Raw genomic sequence first — 18628 nt, forward strand, 5'->3', positions numbered from 1 at the left:
GGGTGGCTTAGACACTTATTACTATTCCCCTGTTGAGACACTTTATATAACAATGAGCTGATTATGTAAAGCTTAGAGTTGCTTTTTCTGTATTTTTAGCCCACTGCAGATTTTTGCGGGACTGCAATCACTGCTGCTCTCGTAAGACTCGAAGGAAAGCTGACACGAGTCGGCCAGACTAAGAAAAATAATGGTAGCTGTGCTGTGTTTGGATTTAATGGGGACACTGAAAGGAAGACGAGAGTGTGTGATCTGTCTGCACTCACTGACAGAAAAAGCCAAAAACCACCATCTGTCAACCGAAACCCACAACATGAAAATAAGTCCAACTAACCACAGAAAAACTGTGTCAGGTTATACCTGGAGCAGAGGCCACAGTTAAAACACAATTTCACGACAGTTTGCTCTTTTGCGTGCAGATGAACAAAGGCTGTAACACACTCTGAGACAGTTTGTGAAACACTGACAACAGACACGTTCACAGGGTTTCTTCTGAGGACGCTCAGCACCACAGCTTTGAAATATGGAGCAATGCAATTTTTTAAAAACCAAACTATGATTTTTTTCTTAAACCTCACCAACGCAGTTTTGATACCTAAACCCAACCAGTGCGTCGAAATGAAAGAAAATACAAGGGTTCAAATAACAGCAAACTCACCTGAATGACTGATCACTGACTTGTGCTGCCTCCTGCCTATGGATGTGGATGCTTTATTTATCTGTTTTACAAACCTCACAGGTTACAAAAGTACATTTTAAAATGAAACTGAAGCAGTTTTTAAAGTGTAATCAGTTGTGCAGCCATGAATAACCTGCTGTTTTCTGTTGTGGTATTTTATTATATTGCTGTCTGTGGCCTGTGGCGCTTTGCCTGTTTTTACTTTGTAGTGTCTGACAATGTGTTTCTAACGTGTGTTTGTATGTGTAGATTGCAGATGATGTTGATTTTCTTTGTGTGTTAAAGACCCGACTAGAGACGGGCAATGCTAACTAGCTTAAGGCTACAATTGCTGTGGTGTGCTGTGTGGTTCACGCGACATACATTAATTGATGTGGAAATAAACTAAACTGCTCTGTATAGTGTAAGAAGAGGAAAATCATTCTATGAATCCAACTTAAAAGGTAAACTTTTGTAAGAATATCACAAATTGCTGTAAAATTATTACATCCAACCTGGGAGGCTCATTTTTTTAATATATAATATTTTAAAGTGATAAATTGATTGGATTCACTGTTTGGAGGTTTAGACACCAACATTAGTTAGTGAAGACTCCCAGCTTAACTTAAGTTCAAAGTCATGGTGACTGATTAGAGAACTGAATTGAACTGAATTTCTTTATTGTCACTATACCCAGTAAAATGAGATTCAATTCCAACTTTTCCATAAATGCAAGCACAGTACACTAAAAAAACATACTGACAGGGGCCAGTGATAGGATGATCCTACTAGGTGATCCTATGGTATCTATTTCAAAATCCTACATCACTTTGTTCTCAAGTTATCGCATTCACGAGATTTTCGGGAAACTGACCTTGACATCGAGGTCACCGAGATTCATACTCATTCGAGATTTTTAGTTTGAAACTCCTGTGTCACTTTGTTCTCGATTTATCACATTCACAACCTTGGGTGTCCGCACTGCCACCCACCCGGCAAGCAGTTTGACAGAAATCACCCGCATCAGCCTTTTACATGTGAGAGGTAAAAGGTGAAAAAGCAAATTAATAAAATCTCTCTGTAAGCGATGCAGAGATGCTAATATCATAAAAGACAATACAAATATACAACATAAAAGGAAACAGGACGTAATATGCAAATGCACACGGTGAAAGTTGTTCGAGATTTGTCTCTGATTGTGTGGTATGTCAGCAAGTTTGTGGGTCCAAACATTTCTACTAGGATGACTTGATGGAATAAAACTGTCTGCGCCCTGAGGTTCGAGTATCAGAGACTCTTTAACATTTGCTGGATGAGAGAATTTTAAATAGAAAAGAGAACATGAAGAAAAGCAAAATACAAAAAAAAAGTCATATTTTGTTGCTGTTTAAACTTTTTCCACAATGATCAATCCTTAGCAACGATCCCTCTCTCAGTTTTTTAGCATTATTTAGTTTCAGCTCATACAGCCGTCTACTGTCCAGCTAGAAAAACCATTATGTCTATTACTCGCTATAGTAGAACATCAAATCAACGTTGGGGTAATGTTATTACAGAGGGCATTACTACACTGCCTGAACCAAACTGCGTTGGTAAGTTTGTGATTTTAAAAAGTGATTAAGGAGCACTAAAAACTACAAATTACGTGCTTTTCACATAATTTCCATTTTTTATTTTTTTCTTAAAGAAACCAAAACATATACAAGGATGTTTAGGGTTAAAAACAGTGATAATGTAGTGATCTCAAAAAATTATGTATCAAGTATGATACATTTGCCATTACAGGGTTAGTCTTTGTTGAAAAATAGTTCCAAAAGAAAGTTGTGCAGATGTTGTAGACTTCAGCACAACTGTTCATCTGCTTAAACATCACCTGGACGTCTCTGTTGGATTTTCTAGTGACGGAGTTCAAGAATTTGTTTATAATATCCTTTCTCTGTTTCAAAGAAAATTAAATTAAAAAGAAATCTTGTTTGAGAGGAATGTAAGAACACCAACAATAAAATGCACTCTGCAGTGGTGACTTGAACTTCTGACCTTCCAGTCTGTCTAATTCTTATCGTCTTGAGCTAGTTGATCCTTAATGCTTTCTTTATTGCAATAATCTGATCTTCAGTGCTTCGTAAGAGACCGTCTGCCTGAACCGCTGTTGTACATGGAAACAGCTTTGACATCTGTTGGTCTACCGTTCAGTTTTTTGCCATCATTCTTCAACCAGGTTTGATGGGTGAGTAACATCATCAGAGGGACAGGTTGTCCTCACTGACAAAGGTTAAAGGATGTGTCAAACTCTCTGACCCTGCCAGTTCTGGACCCAGACATCTATCCTGGGATAAAAGCCATGTTGGGATGTGGGCACCATCTGGGGACGGGTGGGGAACGTCTACAGGGAATAGACAGGAAAATGTGGAAAATACCAACTGGGGCTCTTTCATGATTTGAGCCTTGCTCTCTCTGACGTGAAACATCCTGCATCCTCTGACCTGACACTGCAGTGCCCCAACAGTCATGTGATAGCAGCAGTTTATCGACGTTTTCTTTTCTGAACCTGGTTCACCTCCTATTAGCCCAGCACATAAAAGCAAATTCGGCACAGATTTTTATCTGAATTCAATACTTCTTTATCCCCCTTCTCAGAATAAATTCCTGAAGAGTTTGACTCTCATCCCCTCCTCGTCTTTGACAAGTTGCCCGTTGCTTGTGTAACAACACTAAGTCACATTAAGAAGCGGATTTTTGAACAGATAATACTCACTTGAAATGACGGGGGCCTGAGCAAAGCTCCTTAAAACCAAGAAAAGCGCTCGCAGCAGATTTCAATAAGCAAAGATTTAAATGCACTGGGTCATACATTGGCTTCCAGTATTACCTACTTCAAAGGTTACCACATCCTTACGAGAAATTTAAAAAAGGTGCTTTGCAAAGACTGGTAGGGACTGAAATACTTTTCAGTGTCAGAGTAAGTGATTACGTGAACAAATTTAATGATAGTGATGACATAATGGGGATCTGGAGGCAAAAGCTCCTTGTTAGGATATTTCCTAACAAGGAGCAACTGTTGAGACCACCAGTGTCCATTCAAGGAATCAAGGAACCCACTCAAGGATATGGCCTGCATTTGTATAGCGCTTTACTTAGTCCCTAAGGACCCCAAAGCGCTTTACACTACATTCAGTCATCCACCCATTCACACACACACACTCACACACAGGTGATGGCAAGCTACATTGTAACCACAGCTGCCCTGGGGCACACTGACAGAGGCGAGGCTGCCGGACACTGGCGCCACCGGGCCTTCTGACAGCGCACTAATGTCTTACATGTTATAGTACAAAAAAATATACTGACAGCAAACATTACCAATACATTTATAACTTCTGAGAGAAATCTGGCAGGCAAGAGGAAATAATACATCTACAATATAAATAATAATTTATATTATATATTTAGGACGAAACACTGCCCACACATGGTCTAGATCAGCGGTCCCCAACCATTTTTGTGCCACGGACCGGTTTAATGTCAGACAATATTTTCACGGAGCGGCCTTTAAGGTGTCGCGGATAAATACAACAAAATAAAATGATACGACCGAGACAAAAACTGTAATATTTTGTAAATTTAATAATAAACGCGAATTCACTGTGTAATTGTGTGACTTTACTAGCAGCGTCCTCCTGAAATGAGGCAACAACATTGAGAGTAACATCCTCCTCTCTGCCCCTTAATGCTCTCTGGTTGCTATGGTATAAAGCATAAATGGTATTAAGCATAAATATTTCTTAAATATTTCTTTCAAAATAAGACACACAACTACAACACAGGAAAAGACCCAGGGAAACTGAATCAACGATAAAAACCCTGAAAACCATAAATTTCACACCCGAGCCTCAACTCTCGCAGACCGGTCCGTGGCCCGGGGGTTGGGGACCGCTGTTCTTGATGTCAAAGACATTTAATGTCGTGGGCCACACACAGCCCACCAGACATTGAAACTATAAAATAAATAAGTTAAACTACAGAAGAAGTTCTGATAGTTCATTGCTCAGGCTGTCCTCTAAAATAAAGAAATATTGGATACAAACATTGGATCTAAAATAAAGAAACACTGAAACATTAATTCACTGAAAATGCTTTTTAAAACTATAGTAGAAAGTGGAAAAACTTGCTTTTTAAATTGTTTATCTGTTACTTAATTACTTTGGTGTAGTAATATTGGGTTGTCTTTATCAGTACGCAGAGCTGTAAAACTTATGAAAACATATTTAGATCGCACTTGGCCCCATGAGGTTGAATTGAGGGTGTATTTAGGGATAAATTGGATTTTTAAAAAATCTTTCTGGATGAGTGAATAAGGATCCATGAGAGCAAAACTGCTTTGAGAAAATGTTGTATTTTGAAGTACTTTTTTACAAAGTATCTTGATGATCAGCTGACAACTTTCATGACAAAATGGGGACTTTTTCACGTCCACTTTAAAACCTTCTCATATTGCTATTGAGATTACCATTATTTTTCCAGTTTTAGGTCTCTCTTCAAACTCAAACAATAAATATTATCTAAAGTCCCATTTAAAATCCCACGCAGCAGCTCTGCTTATTCAGCGGTGTCTCCGAGTCATCGCTTCTCTTGGTTTATGAACCGAACAACCATCGAGCCTCCAGGCAGCACCTGAGCCCGCCCACTGTGTGAGCTGAGGTGCAAAGCGATCCTCCAGCCTCAGAAGTCAGTAAATCAGTGCAATGCTGGCATTCATGGTCCACCAACAGAAAATCCATCATAAAGTTTAAACATGCAGAGAGACCTGCCAGGGCCAACAGATGCACACGGGCGTATACGTGATGATGGATACACGTGGACAGTGAGAGGAGACTGAGGAGCCACTGAGAGATGCCAAGAGTGAAATCATAGCTACAACTTGAAGGTAAATTCAAAACAAAGTGGGCTTCATTTTTACAGACTGTATAAACAAAAAAAAAGAGTGGGAGAGAAGGAGGAAAAAAAATATGGCGAGAGGTTTGTCCGTGTTTCCACTGATTTCTCTGCAGCTCACCTCAGATTTGCACAAAGACAAAACCCTCGGAGGCTTAAGAAGTTGGGAATCCTGCGGTTTTCCTGTCATAACTCAACCAAAGTCTTCCAAGGACAAGAGTAAGCAGTGGACTTACTGAGCGCACAGGTTAAGTAACACTCACACGCACACGCAACAGTGATGTTATCCATTGTTTCTGGGGAAGATGATGGCAAGTGTTTCTGTCTGTGATTAAAAAGCCTCTGAATCACTTCCCTAGCTCTGCGCTCTGGAAACACTTCTTATCACTCAACTCGAGTCGAGAAGAGTCACCCCCGAGGGTCTGACGATACAGGCTGTGAATCCACTTGAATCAAACAGAATGAGCTGACACAAGATGACACCGGATTACGCAGAAACTTCACAGGGTCATTTATCAGTCAGTGCATTATAAATGCTGCGTTCAAGCCTTTCAAAAATATATTCTTAGTATTTTCAGATAAGAGTATGTTGGACTCCGATGATGTAGGTTTATTATATGGTCCATATATTTACATTGATCTCAATAATAAAGCTTAAGAAATCCGAGAAGGAAATAGTGCATATAAATAATGCAACACTATATAACTTGCTTTCACCCCAAACCTGTATTTCAAACTGTGCTGAAAATGAAGCAGGTCATAAATTATACCTGAGCAAAAACCACCTGTAGTTTGCTAAAACAGCAAATGTTAGTCAAACAGGATTAAGCTCTGTGATGCAGAAGACAGTTCTAGTGAGTGTTTATGTCCTAATAAGTAATGTATTATTAGTTCAGGATAATAAAATAGTGCATCACATATTTCGAAGGACAGTAATGAAGCTCTTAAAAGATTTATATCATTTCAAATCAGTCATAAAAATATGAGCCTGTCCAATTTATCGGCAGGTAATTACTGGCCTATTTGCTGATTTACTATTTGTATCAGCAATTATAAGGAAAACTAAATGACTGAAAAGATAAAAAAGAGAATGAAGAAACACCCTTCAAACATGTCGTGAGAGTTGATGTAGCACAGTTTGTCCACCAGAGGGTGCTCTGCAACTTCCCTGTTGGCGACACGTGTTTGGAACGCCGTAAATGCAACATGTAGCTGATCCGAGCAGAGTCGCCCAGAGCGTAAAAAGATTAAATAAAAATTACACAAAAGAAAGGTTAGGAAAATCTGGTTATGTTTCGTGACTCTGAGAGAAAAAAATGTCAGAATATCTGATTTTTAAATCACCGAACATCGGTCTTAAATATCCTATAATATTGGTTGGACTTTAATAGTTTAACCAAGAATTTCCAAAACATTAAATCACTCTTCTTGCAAGAAGAGTGTAACATGGAAAGAAAACATCACTACCGTGAATCCCAAGGAAAACTAAATTATATGACAACTCCATGTGGTGAGAGGCTCTGTTTGATAAACAAGCTGAAGAAACAATACAAAAAAGAGAACAGAATGTCCTTCATATGATGTAGGATTAACTTGTGAAATACTAAAGGAAACCAGATTTTCACTATGGAGACAACTCAACACATTCAATGCCTCAAATGTTTTGCAGAAAAAACAGGACTAGCTCCACACAAACACTGAATATTGGTGTACATGCCACGTTTAAAGTCATTTAAAACACATTTTCATCCTCATTCTGATGCTCGGTGTGAACGTCAGCAGGTCATCCTGACCTAAACGTGCTGAGTTGGTATCGTGATTGATCTGGTACTTGCTTGCACTATCAAGCAGTTGAATGGGTGTACCCAATAAAGTGACCAGAGTGAGTGAATGTTGACCACAAAAACACTGTTGCAAACAAATGCCAAATGATGTTGATGTAATTTAGAAAAGTCTTTTCATCACACAGTTTGTCCATCAGAGAGTACATCCATATGTTGCTTTGTTTAACCATAACGTCTCCCACAAAGCCTGCACACAACAGATACCCATTAACTCAAATTATAGACACCGTTTAAAACTTTTCCTTTTGTCCCTGAAGTAGCTACGTGTTTAAACAGCACTAGAAGAATAACTATCGCAGCAACACCAAAATTGTGAACACACAGATTAATGACAACTGAACCTGCAGCTGGAAGTGGTCAGCGTCACTCTGGTTATATAACACCGACCACGGCTGATGAGAGACTGCAGACTGTTTATGAGGACAGCCTGAAGGCGCTGGCACTCATTCGCGCATCACTGCTGCAGCCATGCACATGCACACAGACGCTGGATGGCATACACGTGCAGGAAAACGCTGAAGGCATCACCAGAGTTGATTATGATATAAAGTTTAAACCATACAGGCTATTTTTGTTTTCACTCATCTGTATTGAACAATGGAAAGTGGGTGATTGACCACAATGTTAAACAGTTGAGCTTGTACTAAATTTCACGGTGCATGTAAACTGTATGGGTGCAAACGTACACACACAAACGTATACCCACTAAGTAACAGATCAATCAAGAATTTAAGACAAACCAAAGCACACTCAGTGAGGAGGACTAGCTTCCTCCAAAACCCCTTTTTTGCACAAGACTGAAAGGATGTTTTTTAATGACGCTTATATGAACTGACTTCCTGTTGAAGCCAGGTCCAATAGGCACCAAGAGAAATAGAGCTTTTGTTAGTTTTGCATTGCATTTTTCAGCTCCTGACGTTTCCCCATTGATTTTACCCCGAAACACAATCTTTTCCTGAACCTCACTAAGTAGTTTTCCGTGTCTAACCCCAACTATAGAGTGAAAGTGACGAAACAAAAGTTAAAAACAACTAAAGGAAATCTCTTTAACATCTCCAATCTCCTGATTTAGACTTTGTCTCTAACGCTGGAGTCACATTATGAAAAACATCCTGTTGTTGTCCTCAAATCAACTTTTGTGCATCAAGATGGTGATAAAACAACAATAAGACCGAGTCAGCCTGCTATCAGCTTCTAATTAATTGGGGTCAAGCATCATTAACTGTGATAAACAGGTAAAAACTGCAAATCCACAAACACAGAAACCCCCATTCCTCATAGCAGTTGCTGCAAGCAAGTGATTTAACTGACAATTGACATAAGTACTCTGCAACCTTGCTAAAGGAATAAAACCAGAATGTAATCAGATGGCTATCAGCTGAGTTGAGTCTCACGCAGACTGGTTATAAAGCACTGGCAACCTGTCAACAATTACCAATTACACAGCAATTACTTGCAAACCTTAGCCAGTCTGATTGTAGTTAGTCCTAGTTACACTACGATTGCTTGGAGACAGGTCGTGTCCCATCAGGTGACTATGGCCTTGTGATCAAAAGTGGTTGCCAAAGGATGATAGCAAACAAAAATTAAATAGATCTCTGGGAAACTACAGATTTTTTGTAGTTGCAAAGAAGTTCAATTCAACTCAATTTTATTTATATAGCATCAAATCACAACAACAGTCACCCTCAAGATGCTTTATACCAGATGACCCCCTATGAGCAAGTACCTGGTGACAGTGGGAAGGAAAAACTCCCTTTTAATACGAAGAAACCTCTAGCAGAACCAGGCTCAGGGAGGGGCGGCCATCTGACAAAAGACAAACACTCGCAGTCATTTTTTACTGTAATGTGACTGAGCTGAAAAATGGGATTCTTGGCACAGTCATCGCTGACAACGTCAGCCAAAGAACAACTTGTGAGTACAGGAGACGTGCAAGTAGCTTTTGACGAAATGGCATTGTTACAGCAACCCTTTGTAGTGATCAAAGACATATTTATGACCTAATTTTTGAGTCTTAATAGGAAGAAAGAGGCTTGCATCTGATAGGAAGTTAGCATGTGAATGTGAAAAATTTAGAGGAGACTTCTCCTTTAATGTCATGGGTCCTGTTGGGAAGTCGGCCAAGTACAGACGAAATAACATTTTGCAAAAAGTCTTCCCTCCTCCGAAATTCATTTGGCAGTCTATTATAATTGTCTGGAGTATAACTTATGAGAACTTTCCAAAATTTCATCTGAGCCTAAAGGAACAACAGAGAAACTGCTGAACTAATAAAGCAAGACAAAAAGACAGCTCTGAAATACAGCGATGAGATGATTTAAAACTTTAGCCAAGACTTTCCAAAGCCTCTGAAAAAAATCAAAACTTCTGCTGTCATGCAGTGATGAAATTTATTGAAGTTATTTGAGAAGGTTATTTAACGGCACTCCAGCTATTATACTAATTTTCTCAACCTTTTGCAGCTCAACAGCCAGACTGTATTTCATTATATTACAGCTTAAGGTGGTTAAATTTGTGAGTTTGCAGGTTGACTTTGGCTTTTAGATCTGGTGTTGTCATACAAACTATAAAATTGGGTACATTTTTCTGTCTGAGATAAACTCAGAGGGCCAGATGGGATAGACATGGACATCACGGTGAAACTAATACAGCAGAGAAACTAGTGGTTGGTGTTGAAAAGCCGCACACATCACACCCTCGCATTTCTCCAAGTTCTTATCAGAAATCACTTGCCCTCCAGTTATACTCAAAATCATTAGCGGTATCACAGTAGCATGGGACAAGCAGAACTGACTACCCACTACCCCAAGTTGGAGGAGGAGGAGCCCTGGCGAGTCTGGAATGAAAAGTTTGTTTTTGTTTGCGTTTTTTTGTTTTTTTTTTTCAAAGTAATTAGTCAGAATTAAATTGCCTGAATAAATTGTTTGGGGACTGATCTTTGATTCCAAAACACAGTAGAGACTCTCATTTTATCCCTTAAAGATGAAGCAAAATTACCCTGCATTCAGACTTGCCTATACAGTTGTTGCCAATTTATGTTATCCAGATAACAGCTAATGTGCACCTTATCAAAAGAGAAAAGAAACTAAGGCTACGTCCACACTTTTTCATTTGAAAACTGATTGTTTTCTCTCCGTTTTGGCCTCCCGTCCACACTGAGACGGAGTTTTCCTCAAGGAAAAACGCACCGTTTTGGAAACGCTCTCGAAAACGCATACATTTCAAAACGGAGCTGTCCAGTCACAGGCCGTTTATCAATGCCCAAGTACGCACAAGTACGCATATTGATAAACGCCCACAGTGTGGACGCTCGAAAACACAGACTTTCTAAAACGATGACGCATTTTAGTCATGTGATGCACTCATGTGACCAATTAAACAAAGATAGCGGAGTGCATTATACAGCAGTTGCTTTGATTGCTCTCAATTTTGACAGCCCTAAAAAAGATCAATATCAGTTTGTACATGCTCCAGATAGCTTTTCTTCAAATTCTTTAATTCTCACTCGCTTTTGCGCATGCGCAGGACTGGAACGTAAACGTTTTCGGCCGTTTCAATGTGGACGCACAACTCTGTGAAAACGACTGAAAACGCTAGTGTGGACACGGAGCGTTTTCAGACTAAAACGCCGTTTTCAAATCTATCCGGGCTAGTGTGGACGTAGCCTTGAGATGAGTGGAGGGCAAACTGATGGAAGCCAGCTGTTAACATCTTTCTTTCCAAACAAAGGTGATCAGAGGACGACCGATAGGTTAAGAATGGTTTAGCTATCAGAAGTCGATAAAGACAGTGGGAAAATGTCAGATATGAGATTATATCTTACAATAATCTTTAATAATTCACAAAAATCTGTCTCTCTGTTTGTTTGTTTCTTTGTCCGCCAACTCCTCCACCACAATCAGGGACTGAACAACCAAACTTGGTACACAGGTACATCTTAGGCTCCTGAAAGGTCTTAACTACATCACATATTATAACATCATCAGGTTTTCTAGAAATCATGTGACAACCAGCTAAAATATCCCGTTTTTAACACCTATTGAAAGTATTGTAACGTCCAATTTATATCCACAAAAATTCAGTTATACAATGAATGTAATGAATTATAATGACACGTTTCCTAGCAACTATCCAAAAATGACCCATTTTTTCCATTTATGCGTCTACAACACTTTATAAAAGTATTGTATCATTTTTATTTTAGAACAACAACAACATTTATATCCACGAAACATCAATTATATGTGATCATTTCTGATGTCATCGTCTTTTCTGACATCTAGCTAGCAATAGGCTAAAATGACTTGTACTTTTACCTTGATAAAAGCACCTTACAAAACCATCAAATTATTTTAATTTCACAACCAACAGCACTAACAGGCCAAACAACACTCGCGCTTGTCTATTAAAATGACAGAGTACAGCGTAATACCATTAATCTCTTGGCTGTAAATTTCAAAAACAGCCAAAAACACACCTGGTATGCATTGGTTAAAGTGACATTTGGTAGGTGAGGGAACACTAGGTGCAAGTTTAATGGTGCAGCATGAAAAAGCTGTCTCAACTTGTGAGTTCTAGTAGATTTGTTTTCAGTAGATTTGTGCAAATAAGGCTTTTATCAGCTCACCTGCACTGCTGGTGGTGCAGGTTTACTGATCTTTATGGATTTAGCCAGCTGCAGTATATAAGCAGATGTTACATGAGCTGTTATGGTTGCTTTCCATGATGTCTGCCTTCAATTGCAGCCGCCAAGAGGCTGATGACCTCTGCATTACTGGGTTGCTACATCCATCTTTTTCCATTGTTTATACTCTTACATATGATTTTGTCACTGCCCCCTTTATGCTTTCAATTTCAGTTTCATGAGTTTACGCTTATATCAAGTGGTGTCCATTAGTCAGCAGGAAGCGCAACGCAGTCCACACACAGGTCTGAGCAAATACAAGCAACACATAAAAAATCCAGCAGAAAAGGAGGTAAGGCCTAAAAGACAAACAAACAAAGGCCTAAAAGAGCCCAAACTGTTGCATCATTTAAAATACTTCAGAAATCCTTAAATTCTTACTCTGTCTTTGAATCTGAATGTTTTGTTTATGTATAGATTTAAAAAAAATTTCCTGATTAATTCTTGCAACACTTTTTCTTATCAACTCTGTTTTTCTTTAAATCTCCGTGGGTGATGTGACTAAGGTTGTTATCGTAATCGAAAAGACTAAAAACCCTAATGTCAACAGAGAAAGTCTAACTGAAGCACAATATTTAAAATTTAAAATGCTTACTGGAGTCGTTCTGCTTGGCAGGCCAAAAGTCAGACAGAGAGTTGTCTCGTCAATTTTGCAAAATAAAGTCAGACAGGAAGCACGGCGAGATAGCCATCGTGTCAACTCCCACCTCTTTTCTGAACAAGTAGGAACTAAGAAGCAATGATGGTTGCGTGTGGTTGTGGTTGAATGCTAGTATCAGCAAAAAAAGCTAGAAACAGCCGTCTGCAGACTGCGGTTCCTGTGCAACTTGATTATAAAGGCGTGGCTGTGCGTGCACTTGATTGATTGCGGTAAATGAGAGAGGTGTTTCCTCTCGAACTTCAAAAATCATTAAAGAAAAATGGGGGAGGCAGGAAAACACATGGAGGCGCATCTGGGGCACATTCAAAACTGAAACAGGTGTTTGCAGTGTTTTTAATACCTATAAACTTCAACAAAGGCTCCAAGGGTCAACTTTCCAATCCATGAATGACTGAAAATTTCAACCCAATTTCAGCTTAACAAGCATTTCTCCTCTATAACTTAAAGAAGGGCTGCAAGCTTCATTTTTCCACGTTATATTTAGATAAAATGCTTCTTGGACTGAGACTGGTTCCTAAACTGGTGAGCCAAATCCCCCTTAAACTCAGATTTAAGGTGAGCTCCGAGCAGCTATCCACTCTCTGCAGATAAGCTTCAACCTCTGAATGCATGTCACTCAGCACATTAAAGCTCAGGCGTTCAAGAGAAATATCTCAGGCCACAGACTCATGAGAGGTCTTAATTCACATTTTCATCTTATTGCAAAAACAGACACAAAAGACCCGATTTATCGTTCAAGTATGAAGACATTAAAAGCAAAAATCAGAATCTTTCATACTCCAGGCCATTTTTTTCTTTTTTTTTGTCCAAGATAATCAATCAAAACGTGTTAAACACAAATACTCCAAAGCCTCAAAGGAAAAATCCACGTAGAATAAATGAAAGTTTTCTCTTTGCTTTTTAACCAAGTCAGCAACAGCTGCAAACCTTCACCAGCCTGATAACGAGGCTCTGCTTCTGACGAAGAAGTCAAAGCTACAGTTGACACGTGGGGCCAAATCCCCAATGCTTTAAAGGGATTTGGCCACTTTGTGGAGCTAATAACACGCCAGAGTGGGATTCACAAATCAAGAAGACAAGCACAAAATATGATTGAGCCGTGCACGTATCCATGACCGGAGCGGCGGTGAAGTGAATCAGAGGCAGATGGGGTAACGACAGGCTACGCTAGTAGAGAAACGAGAGATGGCAGATGGACAGATGCAGATATGCTAGTGTGAGAGGGAAGTGATGCAGCTGTCTGGTAATGTCTGAGAGGCAGGAAAAGCAGGCATGGAGAAATAAATATGCACTATTAACTTTTAAGATTTAGCTGGACCTGGTTTTTGCCCGCTGAAGCCAAGTGATGCTCCAAAGCAGATGGCAGAGGCCCTCGGTTTTCAAGTCGTAAAGAAATGATCAACGATCATTTCGCCCACGCTCTCGCAATTCACACATCTGCAGTTTCGTAATCGCCACTGAAATCAGTGCAGCTCAAACTCTCTTTTGCAGTCAGAGGCACATTGGCAGGTTTGCGCTTCTGGTTTGGCAGTTTTTATCTTTCTCCTTATTGCTGCAGTTAAATTTAATCTAAGTCAAAACTCTGTGTAATCTGGAGTATTTAGCCAAACACTGAAACCATCAACATTTTTTCTTGTGGGAGAAAAACAAGATGTGAGCGTTTTTCCAGTCTTCAAGCTAAGAGGCATTGATGTGAAGCAACACTGATAAAAGAATGAACAAAAAACAAACCCAAACATCTTAAACTACTGATTGTGAACCAGTGATCCAACCAGTGATCCCAATCTGAATATGATGCCAACTCCTCAGTTTGGTGTTAAAGTAAAATACGTTATGGCAAATGGAGCAGGATAACAGAAATGAAAAAAGTCACCTGCACCATGTCTACTTTCAGCTCAGCATGAGTCTTTACTGCAAAGCACTGCTACTTAACTATGCAAGTTTGTCCCCCACCTGCTCCAGGTCTCACGGTCCCACAGGTCCATCGGGCCAGTAGAACTTACAAGACACAGGTGAAATAATGTTAAGCTGGTTCATGCCATCATGCTGCGTTACCAAAATGCAATAAAAGTTTTGCAACAAGATGATGAAGACAGAGCCGGCAGGAACAGCACTGTCTTATCCATCTGCAGTTTTCAGATGTGTCCAATGACCACAGTTTGCAGTTACATCAAAAACTATCGTGACCATCCAAAGAAGCACTATTGGTACCTGGATTGGTGCATCCCAAGTCCTTCACACTTTCAAGTAGGTAACCATGTTCTGGAATCAACCACCCGTCCATAAAGCACGTGATTTTGCAAACAACATCTGGTGAAGCTCACAAGACTTTCTCAGTAGAGAAAACCCACCAGCTAGCCACAGCATGAAAACCAGACATCTAATATTTTGTTGGTTGTAGATTCTTTGGTTTCTGTGGGCTGACAGGTGAGTGATCTGGGGTCTGAGGGAGTTCAGAGCCCGGGTCAATACCCTGTGCTCTTTCGGATGACCCTTGAGTCGTTCCCTAGCAGTTTTTGAGGGGGTAAAAGCGTGTGTCGCCTTGCTGGGGGAGGCTGCAAACACTGGGCAGTGCCATTGCCATGCAGGACAGTTGAGCATGGTCTGCCCAATGGTTAAGGGATTGGTGCATGTTCCAGTAACATCCGCATGACTCATAGGGGGGTCATATGATTGTTGGGTTTTTCTCTGTATTTATTATTGTGCTATCTGCTGTACAATATAAAGCGCCTTGAGGCGACTTTTGTTGTGATTTGGTGCTATATAAATAAAATTGAATTGAATTGAATTGAATTGCAAAGACCTGAGGGTAACCCCAGCAAGTCGTCACATATTAAAGAAATGATTGCTCGCGTCACCTGTTAAGTAGTTTTAATGTGTTATTTAGTAAATGCAAGCTGTGAGTGGGAGTCTCCATGGTGATGTTTGCAGATTACATTGTGGTCTGCAGTTAGAGAAGGTGGATGAGTTTAAATACCTGGGGTCAACCACCCAAAGCAACGGACAGTGCACAAGAGAGAGGAAGGAGAGAGCAGGCAGGGTGGAGTGGGTGAAAACGAGTGTCGGGAGTGACTTGTAAGATAGCGGACATATTGGACAAAGGATGCAAAGTATCCAAAATAAGAAGAAGAAGAAGAAGGAAAATGACCTTCTGGGGAGTATATGTAGCTCTTTATGCGCTAAATACTTCACTGTGTAAAGCTGCTTGCCAACATTTTCAAGTATCTATTTACTTCTGGTCAGGGAGCACACACATACACAGACTATTACATCATCATTATATTAAAGTTATGAGTCATAAAGTCATATTAATGACCTGAAATATGCTAAAAAGTCCATAGTGCTGACCGACTGAGGATGCGAAGGCTTTGATCAGCCAACTGAGACGATAACTAATATCGCTTTAAACCACTGTTATCATAAAACTCTTTGATTTAAACAGCTTCAGAGTGATATTGATGCTGATTGTGCTTTGCTGCTATTAAGTTTCCTTGAACTAAAACACGCTGCTGTGCCATTAATTATCCTAATCTGAACCAAGTCGCACTGCATTACACAGAGTTGTAGCAGGCTGCAGGATGCCTGCAATGACTAAAAATGTTTGTGTTGCACTGTGTGAAAGAAAAATGTAACGACCAGGATGAATGAAATAAAGCACTTTGTACTTAAGCATGCAGCATTGCATAACTGTCTGTTAATAGTAGATAATAAGGTGAACGTACTAGGAAAAAGATAATCAACCACTTGATACATGCATGTAGGTCAAAGTAGACTTTTAAACATTAAAATAACGTCATAAAAGTATTTCGCCTTTACTGTCTGCAGTCAGGATACATGACATATTTTCCGTGTTACACATGCCACTGAGACTGTTTTTTCTTGTAGAACAGATAATGAAGGCTTATCTTAGGCGAAGAGCCAAGGAACAACTGATATAATTATTATTTTTTTAAACCACAGCTATGAAACTGACAGAGGTGGAGACTTCATGCATTTCCAAAATTTTCAGGCCAAGAAAGAAACACTTCACAAATGAATAATTTCACAGGAATGATGGATTTGGGCGTTACTGCAAGGGAGAAATATTTGGGAATGCTGGCAAAACAAGTTCAGTCGAGTTTAATGACAGCGCAATAAAAACACAGATGATAAAGGAGCAGCAGCAGCGGGGGGCATGTGATCGATTAAAAAAAACTAAAAGGCCTTGAACAGTGCTCTTTAATCTCTGACTGCACATCTTGCTCCTTTAGAGCTGCACCATGCAAAGAGGAGTTTAAAAGGTGAGTGCCTGCAACAAACACACACACAGTTAAAGAGGTCCATGTGCGTTACCTACCACATAGTAGAAATGCATGTCTGCGTGCACAGGTCGGTCTCATAAGTGCTGGAAGCGTGCAGGTGAGCGGCGTCCATCCAGCAGGGGCATTAGCCAGCAGTGCGCGTCTGTCCCAGGTACAGATACTCCAAACTGGATGCTTCTGAGATCTTCTCCTCTTTCCTTCTGCTCCCTTTCCTCTTTCCCAATGTTTCTCTTTCTCTCTTCCCTCCTGCACTTGACGTTTACTCCTCCCCCTCCTTGTTTTCCTCCGCCCCACATGACTTCAGTCCCTCCCCCCTCTCCTTTTTTTGTTTTGGTTCCACTTCCTCTTTTTTCTTTTTTTCTTTCCTCGCTTTTCCAGTGTAATTACACCCCCACCCCCCATCCACCACCTTTACTTTCTTTCTTTTTTTCCAGCATCATTATTTAATTTTCTTTTTCAGATCATGTCTCATTTTTTTCCCAAATGTTTTAATTTTTTTGTAAATGTTATAGTCAGTAAAGCACAGGGAGAAGTTGCTTTGTCTCTCTAAGCGTCTCTGTGCTGATTGCAGATTGGTGTCAGTTCTTCCTGTGTGTGTGTGTGTGTGTGTGTGTGTGTGTGTGTGTGTGTGTGTCATAGATAACATGGCGTGCTCTCCGCTGTCAGAAACAGGAAGAATGGAGCTCTGTAGTTTGGCCCTGATGAGAGAGCCTTCCCCTCTGTGTGTGTGCACTTGCGAGCCTATCCTTGTGAGGGCCTCACTGACTGCTGTGGGACACCTTCAAAGGCCCATTGGGTTGTTTTTAGGATTTAGTTGTATGTGTGTGTGTGTGTGTGCTGGGGGGGGGTCCTTTCACCTCCGTCATTCACCTCCTACATCATTCCCTCTGTCACCTGGAGACCGCTGGGAGCACTGTGACAATCATGTTATTTGATTTCTCCAGATGCTGGAGAACTCAGGAGTGGACCATCAGCTCACTACATGGATACTGGAGTACCTCAATGACCGACCACAGTATAGAGAACTCAGGGCTGTGTGTCGGACAGGGTCAGACTCCACAAGAAAAAGTTTGCAGTTGAACAAACACACACATCCACACATGTGCAATAAAATTAAGTGTATTTTTTTTCTGACAATGTAGTATTTTATTATATTGTATGTAGTATGTTATTCTTTTTATCTTATCCTATTCCGTTGTTTTTCTTACATTTTGCTGCTATATATTTGCACTGTCTACTTTCACAGCACAACAATTTTCCCACATGTGGGACTAATAAAGGTTTATCTATCTATCTATGTATATATTAAAAACACAGTTTTAGAAAGTAAAAGAGAGTATTTATCTCTATTTGAATCAAAAAGGGAAAAAGTTCTGAAATCAAATCTAATTGAAGTAGAATTACATAAAGATTCTAGATTCTTTATTTGTCACATGCATAGTCATACGAGTACAATACAAAGTGAAATGTGTCCTGAACTGCTCCTTTGACTGTGCAAAAAAAGACATTATACACAATAAGTAAATTAAATTAAAAAAAATTGAA

General features: G+C 39.9%; 1 protein-coding gene across 1 annotated transcript in view; it reads right to left on the reverse strand.

The window, feature by feature from the left end:
* arhgap36 (Rho GTPase activating protein 36) overlaps window positions 1-17370 on the reverse strand; it is a 75869-nt gene extending 58499 nt beyond the window's left edge. The window contains 1 exon segment of the mRNA XM_005462587.4: window positions 17119-17370. Within this exon segment, the coding sequence (XP_005462644.3) occupies window positions 17119-17136 (18 nt within the window). The 5' untranslated portion in view covers window positions 17137-17370.
* Window positions 17371-18628: the final 1258 nt, after the last annotated feature.

The sequence above is a fragment of the Oreochromis niloticus genome, linkage group LG3, assembly GCF_001858045.2.
Source record: "Oreochromis niloticus isolate F11D_XX linkage group LG3, O_niloticus_UMD_NMBU, whole genome shotgun sequence".
NCBI lineage: Eukaryota > Metazoa > Chordata > Actinopteri > Cichliformes > Cichlidae > Oreochromis > Oreochromis niloticus.